The 26,219-nt window shown below is 44.2% G+C and overlaps 1 protein-coding gene across 1 annotated transcript in view; it reads right to left on the bottom strand.

The window, feature by feature from the left end:
• Positions 1-26,219, bottom strand: part of HYDIN (HYDIN axonemal central pair apparatus protein) — a 478,970-nt gene that overhangs the window by 15,641 nt on the left and 437,110 nt on the right. The window contains exons 68-85 of the mRNA XM_072967685.1: positions 26,026-26,177; positions 25,746-25,935; positions 22,087-22,189; positions 21,592-21,870; positions 19,825-19,967; positions 17,604-17,822; positions 15,166-15,326; positions 12,804-12,901; positions 11,817-12,024; positions 10,422-10,634; positions 9,814-9,952; positions 8,585-8,750; positions 5,978-6,125; positions 5,346-5,553; positions 4,632-4,853; positions 4,000-4,169; positions 2,379-2,577; positions 534-692 (exon numbers count right to left, since the gene is read on the bottom strand). Coding sequence (XP_072823786.1) covers positions 534-692; positions 2,379-2,577; positions 4,000-4,169; positions 4,632-4,853; positions 5,346-5,553; positions 5,978-6,125; positions 8,585-8,750; positions 9,814-9,952; positions 10,422-10,634; positions 11,817-12,024; positions 12,804-12,901; positions 15,166-15,326; positions 17,604-17,822; positions 19,825-19,967; positions 21,592-21,870; positions 22,087-22,189; positions 25,746-25,935; positions 26,026-26,177 — 3,177 coding nt within the window. The remainder of the gene's footprint in view (positions 1-533; positions 693-2,378; positions 2,578-3,999; positions 4,170-4,631; positions 4,854-5,345; positions 5,554-5,977; positions 6,126-8,584; positions 8,751-9,813; positions 9,953-10,421; positions 10,635-11,816; positions 12,025-12,803; positions 12,902-15,165; positions 15,327-17,603; positions 17,823-19,824; positions 19,968-21,591; positions 21,871-22,086; positions 22,190-25,745; positions 25,936-26,025; positions 26,178-26,219) is intronic.

Here is a 26,219-nt window from a genome sequence, read left to right as displayed (position 1 = left end):
GCTAATTCCCTCTCCCACTCCTTGCAAATAACCCCTGCTCTTTTATGAGATGGTAAAAGCAAGTTTCGAAACAGTCTAAACATTGTGATTCCATTTTATTTTTAAAATTGTGTAGGAAAAACGGGAAAGACAGGCACCGAAATGTTAAGTGATTATTTCTGGGTATGAGATTATAGCCAAAATGTTTTTCTTTGTGATTCTCCACATTCCTGAAATTTTCTGCCCTGAAGACATACGCGCATTAGAGCCCAGATCTTCTGAATCCCATCAGGGGCAATTCTCTGTCTGCTTCCCTGATGCCCATTAGAGGGATGCAGCCTCTTGAAGCCTTGGTTTCCTTACATGTAAAGTGAGGGGAGCAGAGGCACCGCCCAGTGCTGTTTTGGTGAAGATGATCAGAGGCCGCGCAGGGAGCCCTCAGAACGGCCCAGCTCACTGACAGGGCCTGAGAACTGTGAGGTGTCAGGGTCACCAGAGCCGTCACCCGTGTCACCAGTGGGTGTGAAGAGGCCATGGGGTCCCCGAGCACTAACCTTGGGTTCCTGGAGTTCTGGAGTCGAGAACAGGACTGATTGGTTAAATGTGAGCTGGGCCTGGCTGTTGTTCATGATGGAAATTGTCTTTTTCACCACCTGCCCAGGCAGGATGGCTCCTAACTTCACAATCTTATTGGCTGGATCTAGGACTAAAATCTGTGGGACAAGAAAGTGAGTGAGGGGAGCGTTTGTCAGTCAATGAGAAAAACAAACGACACATGTGCCCTGGTGGGGCGGGGGGATTCCCTCTTTCTGAGTCCCGCGTCTTCACACTGGATGGGCATCTGCTTGCTCAGTAAACATCTATGTGCATAATATGACCACTCAACAACTTGTCACATGATGATGTAATTCAGGCTGGGTGAAGCACTGTGAGGGGAAAGCTCAGGGTATGGGGGCAGAGGCAACCTGGAGGTGAGGGAGACCTTCCTGAGAGCTGAAGGAAGGGCAGGATCTGTGGTACTGTCCAGCACAGGGTCGGACAGGATCCGGGGAGGAGACAAACTGTGGCAGGGCCCTGAGCTGGAGGGAGCAGCTCCGTCAAGGCCTGGGGCTGGGAGCGACGGGGAGATGTGAGAAATAAGTCTGCGGGGTGTCAGGTTTTATTCTGGGAGAAGTGGGCAGCCAGTGAGGCAGAGAGTGACTCAGAATCAGGCGTGTATTTTGTGGGGGGCTCTGGCACGCTCCTCTGTGGGGATGGACTGGAAGGGGCAGGATGGAGAGCCTTGAGGAGTGAGAGATGATGGTGGCAGTGGAGGTGGACAAGGAGATTCTCTTCAGAGTCCTCCTCTAAAGCACTGATCCAAACACTGGCCTGGATCAGGCCCAGATCAGGCTGGGCCTTGCCCTCCAGGATGGCATGACTCCCAATGAGCAGCACCCACTGCTCACTGTCATTTGACCAGTCACCAAACTGTACCCCCTGACCCCCACAACGATCTTTCTATCCAGCTCACAAGTTTCCAAGTTGTCTGCAAAGGCAAGAGCACCTCCAGCACCAGCCTGTGAGCTCCTGGAGGTCACCTCTGGGTTTCTGCAAAGTACCTACATGCCATAGGTGTGCCATGAATGAATGAAAGAATGACCACAGGAACGAATCAGTTATGTCAGAAGAGACACTGCCACTAGCTCGGGTGCAGACACACTGCACACCTGGTCCTGCTGCTCCCCTGGTTTGATGGGAAGGTTGCCAAGAACATAGCCCTCCCATTTTTTTCTGGGCTGCTGAAATGTCCCATGCACTACTGAGACTCTTGGAAGGTCTTCAGTCTCCCTAGACCTCCCATGAAATGCAAATACTCCCACCAGACAGAACCTTAAATGTTTACCAGACACTGGGAAGGAAGGGCTTCGCTTTCTATGAGGAGCACCTGGTAGATGAAAGACCCTCAGTCAAGTATACTCCTGGGACCTGCGGCTGGCTGGAGAGCGCTAGTCAATGTGGTGTTAAGGAAAGATGTTCTATCACTGCAACGTATGTTTGTATACATTGCTTATAACAGACCTTGCCTATGAAACCTGAAAACAAAACACGCCCCAATATGGGAGAAAAAGGACATGCTTGGGGTGTTGCGTCTGACAGTCTCAAATTTCTCCAAGGAGAAGAATGTTTCTCCAGGGCCTGTGACTACTTGTCCCCTTTGTCCAGCACAGTTTGGTATTTGGTGTTGAGTGAGATCCACGTGACTCACTTGAGTCTGCTCTGACAATTCACCCTGGGTGGGACTGACGGGGGGCTGGTGATGAGGAGGGGAGGAAGGTGCAGGCTCAGGTGGGTGAAGGTGGCTGGGAAGGGCGGGAAGGAGGGCACCAAGTCCGGGGATCTCCCCGAATGTCTCTTACCTTCATTTCAGTCCCTTTCCCTTTGATTTCAACTACTTGTTGTGAGAGCCCATTGATTTCAAAGGGGATGAGTTCTCGATAATTGATACTTTCTCGTGGATAAAAGGTGATCGGAATCTCCAGTGTCTTTCCTGGCTTTATCACATCGACTCGGAAATTCACCTCGAGGTGGCTGGTATTGATATACAGACAATCGATGCTGGAGAAAACAGGAGGACAGTGTGTAAGCTCTCAGATGGCCAACCTGGCGGGACTGTTTCTGACCCCAAGTCTCTTCAAGCTGAGCACTGCTGCATGTCCTGCCCTACTGTCCTGGAATCAGAATTTAAGGATTGGAAGGGACCTCGGCAATGATCCAGCCCACACTCTCCGGGCATAGTCAAGCTACTTGTCCCAGATCATATCCCCAGATCCTGGCAGAGCCAGGCCTCAAATTCAGTCTCCTGACCCTTTGCCGGGGGTTCCTTTCCCTTTCTTTGTCCTCCCTTTCTTGATAATGCAGCTTGTGGTTTTGTACCCTCTCACAGAAGGAAGTGCTTGCTGAAGTGACTGGGGGGAGAGCATAGTGGAGAGGAGTATGCGTTCCAGAGTCAGACAGACAGGAGTTTGGATCCAGGCTCTATCACTAGCTGTGTGACCCTAGAAAAATGACTTAGCCCAGTTGGGTCAGTGTTTCCTTATCTGTAAAATGGGGATAGTGATTGCTATCTCATGAGGTGGCTGTGAGAATTCAGTGGGATGAAGTGACCAAATCATCGCTAAACAGGGCACATAGGAAACATTCCACAAGGGGAGCTGAACTAATTTAACCCTCCTGTTGGAGAGATAGTATTGTTACTCCTCACTTCAGGCAAGGAGAAAGAGGCACAGAGAGTTTAAAAAATTTGCCCCAGGTTACACAGAGAAGTTCTGGGATTTGAACCCAGACCTGTACTACCCAATACAGTAGCCACTAGACCCATGTGGCTAGCAAAATTAAAATTATTACAATAAAATAAAATTAAAAAATCATTGCTCAGTGGCAGTAGTAACATTTCAAGTGCTCCACAGTCACATGTAGCTGTAGGCTGCCGTATCGGATGGGGCAGATACATAACATTTCTGTCATTGAATAAAGTACTAATCCAGAGAACTCTGAATAAACACAGGTCTCTGGAGATTCTGTTTTGTTAGGTCTTGAAAAGGGCCCAGAAACCTGGACTGGAATGTTCTACACAGGGATGGCGCAGAGGTGGGATTTGAATCAGAAGGCTTAAGCTCAGCAAGGATCTGCCATTTATGGTAAGGTCACTGGCCTGAGAAATTAACTTTTTTCACTCTTCAAACCTCAGTTTCCACATCGAGTACATGGGAAAAATAAATGGAGGCCATCAAACCTCACATCAGGTCATTTGGCACTGCCCTCCTCACTTTCAGAAGATTGTTTTTTAGCAGAGTAGCTCATGCTACCCAAGCATCATCGTTAGTGCAGGGGAAGGGAGACTCCGGATGCATGCCCATCTATGTTTGACTGTTTCCCACAGTCCTTCCTTTTCTGTCTTGGCGGGACTTCACCTGTGTGAGGGCGGGAGGTCCCACAGGAGTGGCAGAGTCATCTGGAAGCTCTGGGAAGCCTGCTTACCTCATAGATGTTTCTTCCTTGTTGGTGACGACCAGAACTTGTTTATATGGGGGCATCCCAGCTTGGTAGATGAAGCAGGTCCCAAAGTTGTAGCTGGTGAAGGAGAAATGGACGGCCGGGCTCACGGCACAGCCTGAGATGCTGCACGTGAATGTTGGACCATGGCTGATCTGTGGGGAGGGAAGGGTGGTGGATTGTGACTGGGAGATTTGAGAGGAAAGGGTCCTTAGTTAGGCCCTCGGGTGAAGGAGGCAAGCAGTGAGTGCTTTAAAAAAATTCAGGTCCCAGGCCTCCATCTGCAGAGATTCTGATGAACAGGTTAGGAGTTTGTTGATTAAAAAAAAGCAAGGTGGACTACTCTGTACAGGATCTGACATTGGCTCTTGCTTTGCTCCTGCAGCAACGATTCCACTGGAAGGCGGAGGGGTGTGGCAGAGATGGCCTGTTCCCACTCAACATCCTTCGCAAGGCTTCCTTATGAGCAGGACTCTGATTAGCTGCCCATGTGCTAATGGGGGAAAAATTTGTCACTTCCCATCCTCCCTTGCCGCTAAGGGTGGCCATGAGACAGAGTTCTCAAGATAAGAATGCTGTGAGTGCTTTCAGTGTTGGACAATGTTAAATGGTCTCACCTTGATTTTGAGTTCCAGGTCCTTCAAGACACACTTCTTCAATGGCTGGAAAGACAGGGAGGTGTGAGCACTCTGCCCCACGTCCACACTGCCTTCGATGGGGGAAAATTCCAAGTACTGCAGCAGGGATTTGGGGCCGGACAGCTCTGCCTGGAAACTGAAGTTGAACTTTCCAGTGTTGATAAAGCCGAATTCACACTGGACACATTCATTCAGCTCCACCTGAAAGACAGAGAGTAGTGTTGTGTGTTGAAGGAATGCAAACCACAGTTCTCTTCTCTGGGGTCAGGATCTGCAACATGTTGGAGGAAAACATCCTTTGGGTATAGGGATGGCAGACGACGCTAGTGAGCTGAGTATCCTGAGCTTAGTGTAGGCAGATATCCCAGCAAGAGCTACTAAGTGCTGGGGGCCCCTCAGAGCTGAAGAGTAAGATGACAATTTAATTCTTAGATGTCCCCTGGTAGCAAAACATCCTTCCTGTGTGTTTAGAACAAGCATTCTCCCCCTTCTCTACCATCTCTCTAACCCCTGGAATGTAAAATGAGGAAAGCTTTCCCATCAAAACTATGCACATTCTGGGGATGGCGCTGCTGCTGGAATGTTTCTGTTCTGGTCTCTTGGCAGCTGAAACAGAGATTCAGCTAATACTCACTTGTACTGCCTTTCCCAGCCAGTGTGGAAACAAGAGGGCAAGTCCTCTCCCACCTTTACCTCATAGAAGTTGACAATGGTGGTCTGGTTGGGAGTCAGGAGAGTGATGGAGCCAGTCCTGTCCTTGCACTTGACCTCTACATTCATAACGTAGCCCTCAGCTTTGACATTTAAGGTCAGAGGGTGGGCTTTCTTTTTCACGTTGCAGATCAAATTAAAATTCACATCTCCTTCCTGCGTTGGTGTGAAGAAAATATCAATTGGGAACCTGTGGGGGAAGAAGACAGCAGACTAGATAAAACCTCCTGAAGAATATGGGTGGGATGGATGAGCAGATACATGTTGAAGAAAAGGCACCAGAACTCCAAATCATGATGAATTTTGAAGGTTTGCCAGGCAAGGCGGGCCACTGCTTTATGGATTCATAAACACAGTGAAAAGCAAGGAAAAGAATACAAACATAAGAAAATACTAAGCACAGGAGCTTAAAGTTCTTGGTGCTTCACAATTCATCAGGAAAATGAACAGCAGGGAATGAGCCGGACAGAGAAGGAAGTGTTAATATCTAAATTTGAGTCGGGAGAGGCTTCATAGACAGAGCACTCTAAAGCAAATGGATTCTCCTGGCTGGTAGGCCTGGGCCCCCTGCCATGTGGGGCAAGCGCAGTCCCGGGGGCTTCCTTTGCCTTTACCTGGACAGTGGTGGGAGCCAGCCTTCCATGGGACACACGACCAAGCTGTTGCTGAAACCTTCGGAGTATCGGGAGTTGTCCAGGAAGGCGAAACTGAACCCCTGCTCCTCCTTGTTGATGACATTCACCGTCTCTCTGGCTTCTCTGCCTGAGGAGGAAACAGTGGCCCTCAAGGGAGGTCTCAGGCCTGCTCCCGAAGTGTCTCAGCGGATACTCCTCCACAGGCCAGAGGAGGCCAGAATTCTTAGAAGAGATTCTCCGACTTCTTTGCTCTCCTTTTCCAAGCTCCTCAGCCTCTGGCTACCTCTCTTCTTTTCGCTCCTCCCAAGGAAACTCCACTGCTTTCTCCTAGAACTTGACTCTGTCAACTGCCTGCCCCTGCCACATGGGCTCTCCTGGGATTCTCCTGTCTCTTCAGACCCAATGCCCTCCTGCTTTTGTCAATACGGGCGAGTAGATGCCTAGCTCTGCCCTGATCTCTGTAAATCATCCCTGCAGCGAACTCTTTTGGGTTAGACTTTGGGTATGTCATGAATGTCCTGACAGGGCTCTGACTAACACACCTCCTATCACTATTTGGCTTTTTCTTACTCTCCTTGACTATTGTAGAGCATTGACTTTTCCACATAAACTTTAGAATCATTTTACCCAGTCTCCCCTCACCCCTATCCTTTCAGGACTAAGGTTGTCAGATTCAGCAAATAATTTTTTAGTACAAGTTAAGTCTCAAATATTGCAGGGGACATACTTATACTGAATACTTATTCTAAAAAATTAGTCATTGTTATCTGAAATTAAAATTTAACTGTGCATCTTGTATTTTTTTCTTGCAACCCTAGTTAAGGTTTTAATTGGAATCTGATACATTTGTGTTTAACTTGGGGACAACTGACAAATGTTCAGATCTTGTTTGGGGCATTTAAATAAGATTTTACAGTTTTCTTCACATAGGTCCTATGCTTTTCCTGTGACATTTATTTTTAGCTATTATATAGATTTTATCAATATTGAATGGAATTTTTTGTTTCTGTTTCTAGGTGCTTATCCCTAGAAGAAAGAGAAACCATTGGTTTCATATGTATCTTGTATCCAGCTACTTTCTAAAGTATCTTGTTGATTCTAGTAGTTTATTTTGTATTTCTCTAGAGTCTCTTGAGGTTATCTATGTATGAATCATCAGCAACAGCATGAGATAGTTTGTCTCTTTTTCTCCAATATTTATGCCAATTATTTAATTTTCTTATTTTATTGTATTTGCTAAAATCACTAAGAAATTGTCCCATAATAATGGTGATAATGAGCACCTTTGCCTAATTCCTGATTTTAATTGAAGTGATTTTAGTGGTTTATGACAAGATAAAATTTGCCTCTTGATTTTGGCCCATCTTCTCTTTTCCTATTAGACTTCTTATTGAGAATGTCTGCTGACTTTTAGCAACGACTTTTCAGTCTATATTAATATGATCACCTTGTTGTTCTTTAATCTGTTGATATAATGATTATGTGGAAATGCACCACTATTGCATTAGATTAAATTCTGTTTGTCTTATTATTCTTATGCTGCATTTCCCATTTCTTGGTTCAAAACCTTTCCAAACACTACAATCTCCTCTCATCTATTTATATGCATCAGTACAAGAAATGTGTGGAAATGATACACATCAAACTGTTAACACTGGTTTCCTTTGATGGAAAGGACAGGGTGAGATAGAATGGGTGGGGAGTGATTTTTATTAAATTTTTCCTTATACAACACCACACTGATTGACTTGTAGAGAGTATTACTTTTACAAATAAAAAAATCTAATGAATTACTAAAAACTCCTGTGACTTTCATCGCATTTTACACACACACACCATACACACACATCTCATCTATGTGATAGACTGGCAGTGCTGTAAGAGACCTGGCAATCACCTCCTTTACTTCCTTCAAAGTGTCTGCTCAAAGTCACCTTCCCATACTGGCATTCCTTATTTCCCCTACTCTGCTTTATTCTTCTCTAGAACACTTCTCAGCATCTGACATGCTATATGTTTTGTTTTCTCATTTTTTGGTGGTCTGCTTGCTGTTACTAGAACGTTAACTACCGTGAAGGTGGGGACTTGGACTTGGTCCATTGTATCGCCAGCTTACAGAAGAGTTCCGGCCTCATACAAGGGACTCAGTAATATTTGCAGAACCAGATAAACGTGTGAAAGTATGGCAGAGAAATTTGGACACTGTGACAAAGACCAAGAAGCAAACAGATACAGTCCATAATCTGGTGGCCCATACAAGTAGGATGGGGATGACATGGGGCTCTGGAAATAAACATAGTCAGTCCAGGCCCCAAAGGAATCTTCCAAGTAAGAGCTGCACCAAGCCTCCTTAATTTCCTTAGGTTATTACTGTGTGAGTTTAGAAGACACTTGATGGAGATTAGATTGGGAGGTTAAATATTTTGTGGCCTTGTGAACCATGATAGAGGCCCTCTGATGTGCTTCTGGAAGGCACGAGGAAGAGTTCCCCACCAAAATCTGCTCCTGGGGCCCATCGCTGGGTTGGTCCCATTCCCCTCCCCAGATCATGGCAACTCTAAATATAAACCAATAGGGCAGCCTTACCAATGAGGAGACAACTGAAGTTGATATGTGACTTGTCCAGAATGATGAGAGGATCACTGGCTTTGCCTACCAGCAGGAAGGGGACTGTGATGTTGTGTTCAGGGATTAAGAAAGTCCAGAATGCTTCTGAGATGTCCAGATGGGAAGGTGAGAACTGGAAGACGATCTAAGAAGACAGTTTGGAGCACAGCAGTTAGAGCCCTTTCTGTTTGCTGACCCACGTGGCCTTGGAGGCTCTCAGCACTGGCGTTACGCTGGTTGACACTACCAGCGCACCACCTTGTACCCTCTGTGTAAGGGCATGTAAGTTTGGCTGTACCAGCAACATCAATGTCTGTGTGTCCTGCCCACAAATATTTCTAAGGGGATCTACCCTGCTCACTGCCTTTGCTGGCTAGGCTGCTGTATTTCATGCCACGTCTTTGGATGGCATACAAAAATGGAAAGGTTCAGATAGAAATTTGTAATTTTGGCTTTTCCTGAAAAGTTTGGGAGAATGAACAGCTCTGGGTCCACTCGTCTGTGTGGTGAGCTACAGAGAAGCACTACAGCTAGCCAGCCCTGATGCCTAGCGTTCCCTATCGCTATCCCCTTGGCTGGTGTCATTCATTTGTGTGAACTTCCTGAGGGCTTCTGAATTTGTAACTTCTGTTTCATGGATTTATTCCTGCCTCCAAGATTCTCGTGGAACTCACAGTACATGGGGCCCATGGATCTATTTTGGTCAGCAAGTTCATATTTCTTTAAGTCTGACCCTCTGCTCTAAATCACTGTGTGAGCTTTAGGACTAAGCCATGTGACATGACTCCATTTTTCTGTTTTGCCCTTTGGCCTGGCCAAGTAAAAACACATCTGTGTCGTTTCACTGCTGTCAGTCCCTTGGACAAAAGTAACTCTTTACTTCTTGTTATTGTATGAGTCCTAGAGTCCCCAGGCAGTGGTGTCCAGCTCTCCTTTCCTTGCTTTAATAATATCAATTTTTAAAGCTTCAAATACTAGAGCTCTCTCTTTCTCCATGGCCAACCAAGAGAGCTCAACCATTGCTCAGGAGGACTGTCTAACATGTAAGGTAGCCACTCAAGAAATTCTTGTTGATGAACGCACCCTTAGTCTGTTCTCCTTAACTCTACCTCTGCTCCACAGCACACCTGCTATATGGGGGTTGGGATGGGGGGGGATGGGACAGAATGATTAAAGCCCTGGGTCAAGTGGTCCCCATTCACACACACCTCAGCTTTCTTTCCAGGGAGGATGACGCCCTTCTCTGTAAGGCATGTGAAGGCTGGAGGGTTCTGGAGACTTTCAATTTCTTCAGAGATCCAGCAGAAGGAGTAGGTGCTATTGGTCGGGTTCAGGATTGTAAAATTCCTGGCCAAGGGGAAAGAATTAAAAGCAGAGAGTGAGTGAGGGAGTTGAGGATTAAGGGAAACTTTCTTAGGACCTGCCCTAGTGCCCGTCCCCTTACGTGGGAATCAGAACTGCTCTGGGCACTTTGTTACTGTAGGAGCAAAAACTGCATCTCAGTTGGGAGACCAAAGTGTGGCTAGAATTCTGGGCTGAGGAGTAGTAGTGATGCCCAGGGCCCTTCTGTCCCAGTGATCCTCTGTGGTCAAGGTGGTAGTCAGTGATCACATTTTTACGTCTTCCAAACTTCCCCCAGTGTCAAAACTAAGGAGACAGAATTGAGCTTCCTCACTGTAGTTCTCTGAAGTCAGATCCCAGGATATGGAGTGTTGCTTCTAGGTGTCAGTCTAGCTTGCTTCTCTGAATTCTTCCTCTGAGTTTTTAGAAGGACTGACTGACATGAACTCAACCAGCATGAAACTGAACTACTCACCGGAGGTTCCTCCCTCCTATGCCCACACTGATGAACTCGATCACCCGAGTGTGCGGGTCCAGGGCCCCACCGCTAGGCCCTCGGAGGTCTGGGTTGCGCCGATGACCTCTGATGTAGTCCGAGTCTTTCAGCTCAAAATGGCAGAAGGGCAGGTTGCTCCGCCCTTTTGCTGACAGGACTGGGCCTTGCTCTCCAGGTGGCAGGTTAGGAATCCTGAGAGGATAAGGTTACTCTTACCTATCTTAAATTTTTTAATCATTTTTCGCTTTCTCAATTGGTGGAAATGAATCTCATATCCATTAGAATGAGAGCTCCATGAAAGCAGAGGCTGCATCTGCCTTGATCGACAACATAAGCTCAGCTCCTTGAAGTACACAATAGGGACTCGTTAATTAACCATTGGGTGAACGAATGCATGAATGGGCTGAGTATGAAGAGCCTGAATTCTGGTTCCTTCTGTGTACCTTTCTCTGGCCTCAAGTCCTTCCTTTATCAATGGCGAGAAAATCTCTCTGCTGTAAAGTGAGCAGAGTCTAGCCCTCTGGGCCCTCTCACAGGTGTGTAGTGGGATATAAAAAATGACCCAGATATCCTAAAAAAGCTACCCTGAGCCCCTTGGAAAAAGTGAACTGGATATGAGCAGACCTCTAGCACCAGCACCGAGCTTAGGGGGCCCAGGTGTAGGAAGGGTCCCTGCACTGTGGTTGCAGGGTTTCTGGACACTCTGAGGGCTCACCTAGGTCTCTGCCACCCTAGGCCATGGATCACAGACTCCCTCTGAGGTGGGTGTCCTCCATGGGGCTTCCCTGGGAGCAGGTACCCCATCAGGCACTTTCACTGCCAGATGTTATTGACTGACTTCCTTTAACTGGATCTTGCCCATCGGCTCCTCACTTACTGGGTACCAGGTCTACCACCTCTGTCGCTGCCACCACCTAATACTTATTGTACAATGTGTGTGCCAGGCACTGTTCTAAGCTCTTTACCTGAATCACCTCATTCAGTCTTCACAACAGCTCTGCAAGGTGGGTATTGTTATTTGCATTTTACAGAGGAGGAAGCTGAGTCTCCAAAGAGATATAAGAAAACTTCCCCAAGTTTATGCTGGTCCCAGGAGTAGGTGCCCCCTGGTTGCCCACCCACCTTTCTGTTGCCCAGTGGAATCCTGTGTATGGCTGGGGATGGGGAGGTGGGCGAGTCTACAGAGGGTTGATGAGCAACACAAAAGACCGGATGCTCCTTGTTCTCACAAGGCTGGCCCCCTTGACCTTTCCAAAGGGAAATGTGGCTATGTGGTGCTGTGGAGGGGCCCGGGCTGGAAAGAATGGTGGTCATGGTGGGACAGAAGAGGGGTGAAGAGCTGCAGTACTTTGTGCAAGGAGCTTGGGTCCTTACTGGCAGATAAAAATGCTCTCGAAGTCTCCAACCTCCAGTGGGGAGAATTTTACTTTCAGCTTCTGAGTCTTCCCCACGGGCACGATGCCCGAGGCAGGCTCCACAGAGAAAGGTGGCGGGGAAGCTTCGTTCCAGTGGTCCATGGCACTGTCCAGAGTGCTGCCCGTGTGTAGCGTGCCCTGGCTAGGCTGGTCTTTTTGGGAGGAACCTGGGGGCAGAGAGTGAGCCAGTGATACTCCGCACATGCAGGGGAGGGCGGGTGGAAGGCAGCACACTCCCAGTCCTGAGGCACCTCTGTGGGGTCTGTGAGCTCACCTCGTCCAGAAGGAATACTTAACTTTGGGCCCTGGGGTAAGTAAGGACTTGGCTCCTATCTCTCCAAGAGACCCATGAAAAATACTTCCAGAAATTCCATCAAGTTTTCAAGTTTGTTTCTTTTTGGTTTGGGATGGGGGTGGGGGTTAAGTAGATGTCTTTGGGTCATCGGCCTCAAGAATATGCTGGAAACATAATTTTTGAAGAATCATTGTTTAAAAGGAGGGGTTCACAGCCTGGGAGCTGTGAAGGTCTGGGAGTCTCCAAAACTGAAACGGTGGTAATGGACACTTGCCCATCAAGTGCTGGGCCCTTTTTAAAGGGCTTCACAGGTACTGACTGTGAGTTGGCACCGGTGTGTATTTTCCTGGGGCTCACAGCTTTCATCAGTTTCAAGCCTCTAATCTCTGAGAAGGTTAAAATCTAAAAGAGAAGACTTCTAGGGAGCCATCAGAGGCGGCACGGGCCTATTAGGGGGCCAGGGTCTGGGCTCCTGGAAGGACAAGGTCAGCTCTTGAGCTTCTCAGGCCTGTTAGGCTCCGTAGATGCCAGGAGGGCTCTGCTCTGCTTCTCCTTTGCTACTTCAGGGATAGCTGGAGCAGCAGTCTTCTCCATGAACAAGGCTAACTGGGAAAAGTTCAAGCCCTGGGTTTTACCTGTCATTGCGTTTACCTTGGATGTCTGGCACTGCAAAGCTGACAGCCTTTGCCGTCTCTTCTGAGATCCAGTTGAATTCTAGCTGCACGCTTCCTGAATTAACCAGTTCAAACCTGCAAACAGGTCAGGGAATGGATCTGAGAAATGTGCTACAGATGGTTTTTGTGCTGTCGGCACATTGCCTGTACTGTTCATTTCTTTCTTAAAGTCATTTTGTTTCTTAAATATTTCTTCAAAGGCAAGTTTTAAGCAATTTTATCTGAAATCATGCCTTTGATGTACTAGTTATATTTCCTTCTAAAACACATAAAGTATATGCATAGCTATTAAAAGTATCCAAATGTTTAGCACTTAAGTCATCTTGCATACCACCGACACCCCGGGCAATGAGCTCTCAGCCTGCATCACGATAATCCTGAAAATCTCCCATGAAGAAGGAAACAAAACCTATTTCACAGTACAGTACCTTCCTCAGGTGCAAATTCCATAGCCCCTCCCTTCCTGAATCACCTTCAATCAGAAACAAACCACATCTGGTGGTCAGAACCCCTCTGACCCCTGCCTGAGACCCCTTCACTGGCTGAGACACAGACTTGTCTCAAATTCTGAATTGGCGGAGACTTTTCTTGCTCTCAGCCAAGAACTGGGAGATAGAAGCTTTTTCTTGAATCACTAGTAAACTTAATTGCAGACAGTTACAAGAAAATGATTGTGCAAGACAGAAACACACACGCTTTTCCTGGTTTTAGGGGAGAAGGAGGGGTTGAGAGTTGGGGTGGGGGGGTAGGTCTAAGGGTGGGGTGTAGGGATTAGATTTCCATTAATCCAGTCCAGATAGACCATGCAGCTATGTCTGAAGTCAAGCTTTGACCACAGGGGCTTGTGTGAATTTATGAATTGTGTGAATTTACAAGCACTGGTCTTTATCCTAAAGAAAATCCTTATAAAGGGGAGCAATCTCAGTGGCACAGAATACTTTTAGTAAAACATTCTTGGTTTAGGTCAGGGGTCAACACTTTTTTGTAAAGGGCCAGATAATAAGGTTTTTTGGCTTTGCGTGCCAGAGGTCTCTGCAGGAACTACTCCCTCTGCTGTTGTAGTGCAAAAGCAGCTGGAGACGGTACAGAAATGAACACCTGTGGCTGTGTGCCCACATAACTTTATCTGCACAAAGAAGCGGCTGGCCAGGTCTGGTCCATAGGCCACTGTTTGCCGACCCCTGCTATAGGTGAAATGGCCGTCAGCAGAAGGCCCCATGTCCCATCTCCTATCTTTTGGTTCTGTAATATTTTGAGAGGACAATTTAAGTGCCACAAATGTAAAATGAGTTGAACAAGTTAATTACTAATTTTTATATAGTAGGAATGTCAGTGGTTTACATTTTTGCGTTTGTGATTCTCAAAGAACAGTCACAGGCCTTCCCCCTTTATCTGTCTCTGTGCATGTTGCTCTCACTGCCTAAAGGCCCCTTTTCTCACTTTTTCACCTGTCAGCTCCTATTTGTCCTCCAGAGTTCAGCTGGGCCCCACTTTGCCTGGGAAGCCTTCCCGGACACTCTGTGTCTCCCTATATCTTGGTCTGTTTTAGGTACACTTGCCACATGCACAGAACACCATACCAAACCATCATACCTATTTTCACCCATTCCCCAAACTCCTGCCATGAGCTCTCTGAGAGCAGGACTCAAGGTGTCCTTGTATCATCTGAGTGTGGTTAAAGGGTTAACATAACCCTTTCTCCTTCTAAAGACAATTTTGACATTGAATTAACTTTCTAGCTCTGTTTCCCTGGAAACCTGATAAGGGAGAAATGCCAGCTATATTATTAGACAATCTTGTTTATAGTTAAAACAACCTGTGGTTGGTAACTTGCTTTAGGTCTGGGAGGAATCATGATCACCTGGAGGGAAGGCATAGCGTTTGGGGTCTCTGAGTGCAGTGACTCTTGTAACTGGCCACATTCCCCTCCAGGGATCCTGGAAGCTATAGTCACACAGTGGTTCTGAGAAATGTTGGCTTCTACTGGTCATGGGGTTTCTAAGCTAAGATGGACCCCATGACCACTAGTGTGGATATTTTCTGAGTGGTTACTGGGGGCCACCAAAAACAGTTCCTGGGTGGTGATACAGACTGTTGCAAGGACTGGTCCCACTGAAGCCTGATGCCACGCTCCTGGTAGACTGTGCTTCCAGGTCTACATCTTGATTTTAAACGTGAACTTCAATAGTTTTGTGGTCTGAATGTTTCACTGGACCTATGAAGGCCCTCTAGGGCAGCGTACATAGATGTTGTGGACACTGCATAAAAGTTTGATGGAGTGAGTAAATGAGGGATGAAAGAACTTCTCTGAGAGGGTCAGGAGGCTTTTGATGACTCACTCAAACACTCGGGTCTGGTAAACCAGTGTTTCCTTAAAGTGCACATCAGTCATTTGGCACTGGTATGAGGCGAAATTCACGTTGGCACTGATCTGTAGTTGCAGTTCTCGGTAGTTTTCTTCTAGAACTGAGTGAGCAGGCTCAGGATCCATCTCTACCACCTGTAACAAAGCCAGTTGTATTCTCAGTGATGCAGGTTGTTTTAACTATAAACAAGATTGTCTAATAATATAGCTGGCATTTCTCCCTTATCAGGTTTCCAGGGAAACAGAGCTAGAAAGTTAATTCAATGTCAAAATTGTCTTTAGAAGGAGAAAGGGTTATGTTAAGCCAGCCACTTCACAGGAAAAATGGGGAGATAAGACAGTGCTTTATTCTACGTACGCAAATGAGCACCAACTTGTAAACTGAAGTTCCAGAATAAATGATGAAGGCAAACCTAAAGTGACTCATCAAAAGGAAGGGAAGAAACTGAGTAACAAGACATTACTGAGAGTATCAAGACAGCACAGGCATGAGTCTTGGGATCAGACAGACTCCAAAGAAGGTAGAATAAAGGAAATCATAAAGATAGGAATTTATATTAATGAAATAGAAAATAAATCTAAAAGAGAAGAGGACCAACAAAGCTAAAAGTTGTTTATTTGAAAATATTTAGAAAACATGTGGTAAAACTGATCAAGAAGAAAAAAGAGAAAGTACAAATAACCAATACCATAAATGAAAAGGGAAACATTACCATCCATCCTACAGATATTTAGATATTTGATAAGAAAATATTATAAGTAATTTTATGAAAATACATATGAAAACTCAGTTGAAGGGCAAATTCTTAGGAAAACGATTTAATAAAATGGACCCCAAAACAAATTAAAAAACCTGAAGAGTCCCATTAACTATTAAAGAAACTCCAATGGCAGTTAAAAAGAAAACTTTAAAAAGACCTAAACAAGTAGAGAGATTAAAGGAAGGAATGTCATAAAATTGTCAGTTCTTCCTGAACTGGTTTATAGGTGCAATCCAATTCCAATGAAGTTTCCATCAGGGTTTTCAAAGTACTTGGTAAATGGATTTCAAAATTATACAGAATAATAAAGGACCAAGAATAATCAAAATGCTTCAGAACAAAACAGTATGGAGATAATCACAAAAAGATACATTAAAGAAAGTGAAAGGGTAAGTGATAAATATGGTGCAGACATTTGCAGACAAATAAAGAAATAAAAGAGTTTATGAAAAATAAAATAACTACTACTCACATTTTTCTAAGATAATGCCCGAGTGTTTTCCAAAGTGGCTGTACCAATTTACACTCCTACTAGCAAAGAGCCACTCTGGAAACACTCGGGAATCATCTTGGAAAGTTGAACATTCCCACATCCTATGACTCAGAAATACCACTTCCACAGGGAAATATATACAAGATCTTGTGGTAGCTCGCAGAGAAAAAAATGTGACAATGAATATATATATGTTGATGTATAACTGAAAAATTGTGCTCTACACTGGAATTTGACACAACATTGTAAAATGATTATAACTCAATAAAAAATGTTTAAAAAAAAGAAGAAATTCCTTTCACTTCCTATGACACATTTTAGGAATATAAATTCTCACAAATGAACACCATGTGGCATGAACTATAATGCTCACAGAATACTGTTCATAGTAGCAAGCCCCAAATTATTTTCAAAAGAAGAATGGGTAAATAATCATGGACTTTGATCTAGCAGTGACATGAGTGTACTATAGCCACGTGCAACAATATGGATGACCACACGTAATGATCTTTAAAAAACAGAGTTAAAAACTACAACTAAACAATACGCCTTTTAGAATGCATAGGTTAAAAAAGGAATAGAAAACAAAAATCAAGGGATGAGTTAACAAGATTCAGGAGAGTGGCCACCTCTAGTGGGGAGAAGAGATGGAATGGTTGAGAATCACACAGGTAATCCACATTCTACTCCCTGTGCTGGGTGCAGGTTCACCTCTGTTTATTATATTACTGAAAAGAAACGAACCAAGGAATAATGAAAAGAGGGGTATGCATAGGCCAAAGAAGAGATTCTGTCATGAAGCAGAGATTATAATTAAGCTAATTCTGGACACTGAAGGGAAAAGGAAGCAGCTGAAAGACAAGTTATGTTTCTGAAGAGGAAGAAGGTAGGAGGACTTGCTCAACTAGATCTCAAGATTTACACTAAAGTTCCATCCACTCAGGTGTGTGGTTCGGGTGGTATGTGAAGTGTGGATGGCAGGCAGCATGCCTGAAAGTTGAGTTTGCCACTTCTGGAAATTCAGGTCAAGTGGAATGGGGACTGTTTTTTTTTTTTTTTTTCAGTGAAAGAAGGAAAGGATGAGGCATTGAGCTTGAGAGCAGCAGGCATCCAAGCACAGCAGGCCTGGCCAGACTGAGGCCTGATGTCCCTACTCACCTTCCGTTTGGTAGTGAAAGTCCCGGGCGTGTTTCTGAGCACGTCCACCCACTTGACCGTGTGCATGCGGTCATCCCAGTCAGGGACCTGGTCTGCCGGCAGCGGAAACATGATCTTGGAGAGCTTGCACTTGATCCCCATCTTCTTCAGGTTGATGGGAACGTCCGACTTCATGGTCACCACTATGTCCTTTGCACAGCCAGGGTGGAGGTGGCCCATCTGGGAAAGAGCCTTGTGTTAGGATTTTAGGGAAATTCAGTCTTGGTGATTTGATGCAGGATGGTGACATTCTATGGGTAGAGCCCAAAGTCTTGGCAAAAAATGTTTCATTCAAGCCCATATGTGTAGACTGTCTTAAATAGCTACAAGAGGTTCTTAGATAGAAATATAACCATAAAAAAAGGGCAGCTACATTTACTAAACTGTTACAAGCTTCAGGCACTATTCTAAATATTTGTAAAATTCTATAAATCCCCACAACAACCCCATAAAAGGTACAGCTAGAACCCCTATTTTACAGATGAGGAAACTAGGATCTTGCTCAAGGTCAGAGCAATAATTTTGGAAGAGCTGGATTCAGACCCAGGCAGTATGGCTCCAGGTGCCACACTCTTAAACATCCGTATTTAATCATATGATCAGTACAAATTACAGACAGAGGTCCACAATATATCAGCAATTCTCAGAATGTGATCTTGTGACCTTTGGGATCCCCTAGACTTTTTCAAGAGTCCATGAGGTCAAAACTACTTTCATCATTATACTAAGATGTTATTTGACTTTTTCACTTTCATTTTCTTATGAGTATACAATGGAGCTTTCTAGAGGTTACGTGACGTACGACATTGCATCAGATTTAATGCAGAAGCAAATACGAGAATCCAGCTGTCTTCCATTAGGCCAGATATTAAAGAGACTTGTAAAAATGTAAAACAATGCCATTCTTCTCAAAACATTTTTAGGAAAATATAGCCATTATCATAAAAATATGATATTTATATTAACATGTAATAGGTTTGTTATTATATTTTAAAATCAATAAATACATGCTTATAAACATTCTCAGTTTTAACTTCTAATATGCAAATAATGTTAATCATAACCACATAGACAAAAGCTCTTTGGGGTTGCTCAATAATGTTTAGGAATATAAAGGAGTCCTGAGACCAAAAAGGCTGAGATTTGTTGAAGTATTCCAGATATATGGGAAGTCCAATTTGGTCTGTAGAAAGAAAACATTTGTGATTTAGCATACATAAACTCACACACACATGCCCACATATATACTATATACAGTCTTATGTATATAGTCCTTTCATGTGTCTGATAGACAAGAAGCTCTCCCTGCTCTGGAAATTGAAGAGAGAAGAAAGCTTAATATTTCCCAAGGCCATAGCTGTGTATGTGTGTACAGGTACGAGTGTATGCCTGAGTGTGTGCATGTGGATATATGTAAATGGACTATAAGAAGCTTATCTCTGCCAACTTTACATCCTTTCCTGGTAGCACCCTAAGATTTAAGGTGACAAAGCAGGGTTCCCAACCTTCCTCATTCTGTTCCCCCAGAGTTCTATGCTTGAACAGACTCGATGGCTAAAATGGAGCAGGAGGCCGTGGATACATTCAGTCCTGGGAACTCAGAAGTGAACTGTCTGTGAAAAGCAAGCGCTGGTCAGAGGCAAGGATCTGTTGTCCTAGGCCTCATTCATTGTCGAGCTTTGGCCAGCAATTCATAAAACGTGTGCTGTGAGAGGCTAAAAGAAGGGGATAGAAAATTCCAGATAAAACAGAGTTAACTAGGTTTTAATGTGCTGAAGGGCACTGGGAATCTTTAGGCAAAAGATGTAACTTGTAACATTTTCTAAATCTCTGTTGTCCACATCCACCACTCCCATTTTAGCTTTTGATGAGCCACTTTTGCAGGACTAACACTCTAAAGAAACACACACCTAGAGGGACACAGGTCTGTACTTGGGGAAGAGGAAGACTGGGACCTGTCTACATCCATGTAGGTCTCCATGTAATTTCTCAACATCAGCCTAGGAACAGTCTTGGCAGACCTCATTCTCTGCTCTTGGACCAGAGGGGACACTTTTGGTACCAGGTCTGAGTGAAGGATATATCCATCCCCTCCCATGTATCCTTGGGAATGGATGATAATCAAATTGATGTTGGCTTAGGCTTAAGAGAGTTCAGAAAAGAGTGACTGGTTTTTACTCACCTGTGGGGAGAAAGAAACTGTAGCTAAAAGGGGCCATTCAAATCGTATCACGTTTACTTGGCTGTGATTAGTGACTGTGAAGCTCACGTTATAGCTGTTTCCAATGTGGCAGTCCCCAAACTGGATGTGGTCCACCAGAGCAGCTAGGGGACAGAAGCAGGAGGCCAGTGAGTGCTCCCTGGTCTCCTCCTCAGGCTCCCTTCCCCAGGGAGGCAGCACCTGATAAACACTGTCCCACACCCTCATGCAACTCCACCCTCCTTGGATGGTTGTATTGGAAATCCCTGGAGTCTCTGAGCAGCATGCTTTCTCCCAGGGGAATGTACTTATCCTTCCATCCATCCATCCATCCACCCACCCTAGCCTCACCTCCATTTGTACAAAGGAAAACATAGCCACTCCCCCAACATTTATTTGCTGAAAGAATACTATTAAAGGTTAGAGTTGCCATATAAAATACAGGAGTCCTCATTCAAGTTGAATTAGAGATGAATGATGAGTAATTTTTAGTATAAGTCTGTCCCATGCAAAAATCTGTGACACAAATATGCTGAAAATTATACATAGTTTATTTAAAATTCAAATTTAACATCTGAAATTCAAATTGAATGGGGACTCCTGTATCCTGATTTTCTAAATCTGATAGCCTTATTATGTATGAAAATCTAATTTCTGAACTAGGGTTCACTACTGTCTCTGGCTTGACCCCTAACAAGAGAGATGTCACCCTGTAGCTGCAGAGGTAAGACACCAGATATGGGAGGAGCACTGATTTTAGCCCATGTTGTATGGACTGTTTAACACTACATTTCAGGACTATAGTGAAGCTCCTAGAAAGACTGAGACTGTGTTTATAGCTCACTTCATAGCAATCAGCCACACAATTAGGGTGTTTAGCAAATGCTTTTTGATAACAATGATGAAGTAAATTTTCTTCTATTCAAAGAATATAGTCAACCAAATGTGGTGTTTGACAGACTGCAGGGCAGCACTTCTTTTTTTTTTTAACATTTTTTATTGATTTATAATCATTTTACAATGTTGTGTCAAATTCCAGTGTTCAGCACAATTTTTCAGTCATTCATGGACATATACACACTCATTGGGGGCAGCACTTCTTAAGCTCTAATACACACACAAGTCACCTAGGGATCTTGTTAAACTGCAAATTCTGATTCAGTATGTCTGAGGTGCTGGGGTGGGATATGAAATTCCCATTTCTAACAAGCTCCCAGATGATGCTGATGCTGTAGGTTCTCAGTGCATTGAGTAGTGAAGCTAAGGAGAATGAGCTTCTACAAGTGGCACAAACTACATCTTTCTAATTAAACAAGCCTGTCATTTCTCCTAGAATGTCTAGCATACGTGATTTAGATGAAACAGACAACTCCAACACAAGCCAGCTAAAAGGTATAGACAGGGAAAACTACAGAGACACATGTATTCACGTCTTAGTGAATTTGAATTTCACTTATTAGCTAAATTGGAATTTGAGCTCAAAGATTAAGCTCTCCAAGGGGCAGACTCTCTTATTAATTACTCCTTGGAACTCCAGGCTCATGCCCTCTGACGTTCAATAAATGTTCCTTGAGAGAACGTATGGATGAGTGCAGTGACTGAGCCAGGCATGATGGAGCAAACAGTAACAGAGAGGAGATTCATTCCTAAGTTCCCAGGCAGCTAGCCAGTCTTTGATTCAAATTTCACTTCTAATTAAAATGATCCAAGAGCCAACAGCTGTCAACACCTCACTGCTGCTTCTCCTACCTGCCACCAAGTCTTCCATTGTGTTTTCCTTGAACATCTCAGAAGTATCTGAGGCCTCCTGGATGGTGGAAGCCACCAGCCCGTGGATGTTGTCCAAGGTGATGTCATCCTTGTAGCTCTCTCCCACAAGGTGGATGACAGTCTCCTCATACTGGTTGTTGATCACTGACAAGTGGATGGTGCCTGCCATTCTCCCAACCTTCAGGGAGTGGAAAACCACATCAAATTCAGCTGTGTCTCCAGGAGGAACAACCAGGGAGGCCGTGTGAGCTTTCTTTGCTGCAAAGAGAAGAGGGAGACATGATTTAGAGCCAGTTTCAAGGAAGATGCATCCATAAGGACCCGGACTCAGGGGAAAACAGACCTAGTGTGGGGAGGACCCTTGGCTAGAGAGGCAACTGGTGACAAGACGGGTCATCTGACTCTGGCTGGGTCCCCTAACAAAACAGCTTCTGGGACCCACTGCTCTCTTGAAGCTATAATCTCCCAACTTACCTTTTGCATGTGGTTTGTTTTCTTCTATGATGTAGATGTAGGAGGTAGAGGGCTTCCCTTTCAGGGAGAAAACTCCTAGTTGGTCCTGCAGGTCAACATGAAGCTGGCAGAAGGCAAGCAGGACTGAGTGTTAAGCTTACAGGCTGCTCGTGAGTTTTGAGTCTGAAGTGAGATACTGTGCTGTTTGGGAAGTACCCCCCAAATCATCCTGCCTAGTGCTCACTTTTTGAGTTTCTTATTAAGAGGGAGATATAAATATTAGATCTGGAGACAACAAATGAAAATTTAGTTCAGCCTTTGCTATTCAAGTGAGGAACCAGAGGTCCAGAGAGTGTAGGTGACTTTCCAACTTACCCAGCTAAGCAGTGTCAAAACAGGGTTGCCTCTGTATGTTATTGACAGAGGCAGTTGTAAAATATACACTAGAGTAAGAAAATGGAAATGAAAACTTGTCATTCCATGAGGGCCTGCATGAATGTGAGTTCCAAAAAACCAGTATCTTCTAGGTGCTAATGCCTGATAGTGTTATGTTAAGCATCCTTAACCGAGAGAGGAGGAAAACCAAGGTGGGCATTTGCTTTACTTACCTGGAGAAAAGGGATGTTTTCCAGCCCACTGGAAGCCAGAAGCTGATTTAAAAAACTAAAGCTGTATATTTGATTTGAGGTATGAGAAACCAGCAGACATTTCTAGAAGATAAGTTATGCTGGCATTATCATGAACAAGACTGAACAACATAAAAAATGGGGCATGAAGAAGGAAGAAACAGTGACATCACATAGAAGTTTCTGAGATGTAAAAATTATGTACTTAGAAATAATCTTAATAAGAAACTATATGAAAGAATTATATGAAAAAATATTGACATAAAAGAAGATAAAAATAAATGGGTTGGAATCCTAAATGCTATTCCTGGTGGAGAGCCTAAATGCTCTAAAATAGAAATTCTCCCCAGGGGAGGGTATAACTCAGCAGTAGAGAGCATGCCTAGCATGCACAAGGTCCTGGGTTCAATCCCCAGAACCCCCATTAAAAAATAAATGAAAACCAAATTACCTCTCCCCCAAAAAAACAAAAACAAAAAATCTTCCCCAAATAATTCATAGGATTCCCAACGGGATTTTGTGAGGAACATTTACAAAATGATGTTTAAAGTTCATATGAGAGCCTAAATATGCAAAAGTTGTCAAGGAAAAATTATAAAAACAGGGAGTGGGTGCTAAAACATTTTGTAAAGCCACAATGATGGAAATCATGCAAGTTAATGGTAAACTAGGTAATTTGGACTCAAGACAATAAAAAAAAATTGCAAGACAACAAACAAACAAGCCCCTCCCAAACTTTAGAAGTGTCAGAGAACTAAGAAGACAATGAAGGGTAACCAGACCAAGGTCTGGGAAAGCACAGATATTCACCCAGGCCAGCCTAACTTTCTGGGGCTGTTTTTGACTTGGAACTTTTGCCAATCTGGATGAGGCACATGGGAGGCTGAACTGTGTTTTTGATGATCTCTTGGTGCTAAGAGGGCAAAAGTCCTGTGAAGGGTGGGAGTGCTTTCTTTGCTTTATCTAGACTAGGGCTCCAAAGGTCTGAATAATAAGACAAAGATTAGGCTGGATATAAATCAGCTCTCTGAAGGACAGCAATCCCGCTCAGCGTTATTTGTATAATACGGAAAATCTCGAGCCCTGAAATGAGTTTAACGTGATCCTGCATTTCTAGTTCTCTCAAGAGCTAGGCGGAAGCAAACAAAAATTGTCTCTGAAGGAAACTATTATCCTTAGTCTAGTTTCTAAATAACTTTTCAAATATAATACAACATGTGATAAAAAATAATCAAGTACACGAGGAGACAGGACAACATGGGCAAAACTAAGAAGAAACAGCAGCCCCACTGGGACTTCAGATTTTGAAATTATCAGGTAGAGACTGCATAATGGCTGTGATTACTGTGTTCAGGGAACAAAAGCCAAGTCTGACAGTTTCAGCATGAGACTAGAAATTGTAAAAACTGGTTATGCAGATTTGAAAAACAATCTAATAAAATTCTAGAACTGCAAAATAACTTAAGAACTGAATGGAAGGTTTAATAGCAGATTAGATACAGCCAAAGGGAGAGTTAATGAACTGAAGACAGGTCAAAAGAAATTGTGGAGAATGAAGCCCAGAGAAAAATGGATGGAAAATACAGCGAGGTTGTGAGACACAGAAGATATAGTGAGAAGACCTTCCATACATTTACTTGGCCTCCCAGAAAGAGAGATGAGACAGAATGGAATAGAGCAATATTTAAAGACATGTCTAGGAATTTTCCAAAACTGATTAAAGACATCAACTGCAGAGTCCAGAAGCCTGGTGAATTCCAAGAAAAATCAGTTAAAAGAAGTCCACACCTAGACACATCATAGTAAAACTGCAGAAAACAAAGACGAAGGTACAAAGCCGGGGGGAAAAAGACTGCCTCAAAGGAACATTTTTGACTTATAGCTGACATCTCAGAACTAACAATGGAAACCAGAATGCACTGGAATTATATCTCCCATTTGCTGAAAGAAAACATCTGCCCACCCAGAGTTCTACAGCTGGTAAAAGTTACATTTAAAATGAAGGAGAAATGGAGTTTTTCAAATAAAAACAGAGAATTCACCACTAGCAGACCTGCCTTATGGAAAGATTAATGAGTATTCTTCAGTAGGTAGGAAATGGATCTCAGGTGTTAAGTTGGAGATGCAGGAATGGAGGGCAATAAACATGGTAACTTGTAGGTGAATTTAAGTGAGTCCTAATTGTAGGAACAATAACATCAACAGGAATAGTGTCTGGTGGAATCCAAAGCCCTCTCCAAGTTGTTCCCTCACTCTGCCCTTCTGATTTCTTGCTGCTCTTCTATCTACAATCCTATGTTCTCACGTAGCTGTGTGCTTGCTAGTTCCTGTTTGCACTCTCTCTCTCTCTCTCTGTATATGTGTGTATATATATTTGCTTCTGTGCATGTAGCTGTGTGCTTGCTAGTTTCTGCTTGTAACACACACACACATACATATAAATATTTTTGCTTCCATGCCCTTGACTTTGCAGTTTTCTTTCTCTGCCTGGAACTTACTCACTGCCATGCCCACTTACTAAAACCCAGCTATCTTTTGATGCCCAGCTGAAATGTCATTTCAGAGTGAAATTTCCCTTGATTCCCCTAGATGGGAGTAGAGCATTTAAAAAAGTCCTACAGTTCTTTGTGACACACTTATACAATCTATCACTTTTTCTGTAAAATAAAAACATAATCGCTGAACCAAAAGTCCCTTCAGAGGTTGTATGTCTTACCCCTTTTGAAATTTCTTTTGCTTTTTCCTTATTACAAATGAAAAAGTAAAGAAGACACTAAGAATACCCATAACCCTACTCATTTAGCTTGGTGTATATCATTGCTCACTGCCTCACATGCTAATTATCAGTGTACTAGGTAATTTGCTTTCTTACACCCCTTGAGGGCAGAGACCATGCCTGGTCCCACTGCGCATGTCCCATGTCTCATACAAGATAATCTATGAGGAACATCAAAGAAGCTGTCACAAGTTAGGGATGGCAGAGACTCCAATGTTGGAAGTCTTACTTCTAAATGATTCTCCCTTTTCACCCCAGGATTCACCCTCCAGCAGTACCTTGGCGGGGATGGTGCCATTGTTCTTGAGGATGAGAGGCAGTGTCTCTGAATGGCCAAGCAGAAGCCTCTTAAAGAGGAGCAAGGGGTTTCCATACTGGTTACAGAGAACTGGCCGCACAACAGTCACCCGAGGGAGGTTCCCCTCTCCAACGATATCAAACACAAGGCTTCGGTTCTTGGCTAGGCTGCTGTGGGGAACAGGAAGACCTTTCAGCCTGGCATGGCAGAACAACATTCCACAGAGAGTGTGGCCTGCAGTGGGGCTGGGGGGCTGGTACCTGGCCAAGCCATCCAAGGTAGCCTCAAAGATACACTGGTAGGTCTGCATGGTCTGCGGGGTGAAGGACACCGTGGCAAAGGCGTGTGAGTGGCTGGTGATGCACATCTTGTTGGGTTCCACTTCAAAGATGTCGGTGATGCGGGCAAAGATCTAGGGAGGTGGAGCAGGGCTGGTGACTCTGCACTTGCACTG

This window comes from Vicugna pacos, chromosome 9, assembly GCF_048564905.1.
Source record: "Vicugna pacos chromosome 9, VicPac4, whole genome shotgun sequence".
In the NCBI taxonomy this organism is placed as follows: Eukaryota; Metazoa; Chordata; class Mammalia; order Artiodactyla; family Camelidae; genus Vicugna; species Vicugna pacos.
This window is presented reverse-complemented; position numbering and strand designations above follow the sequence as displayed.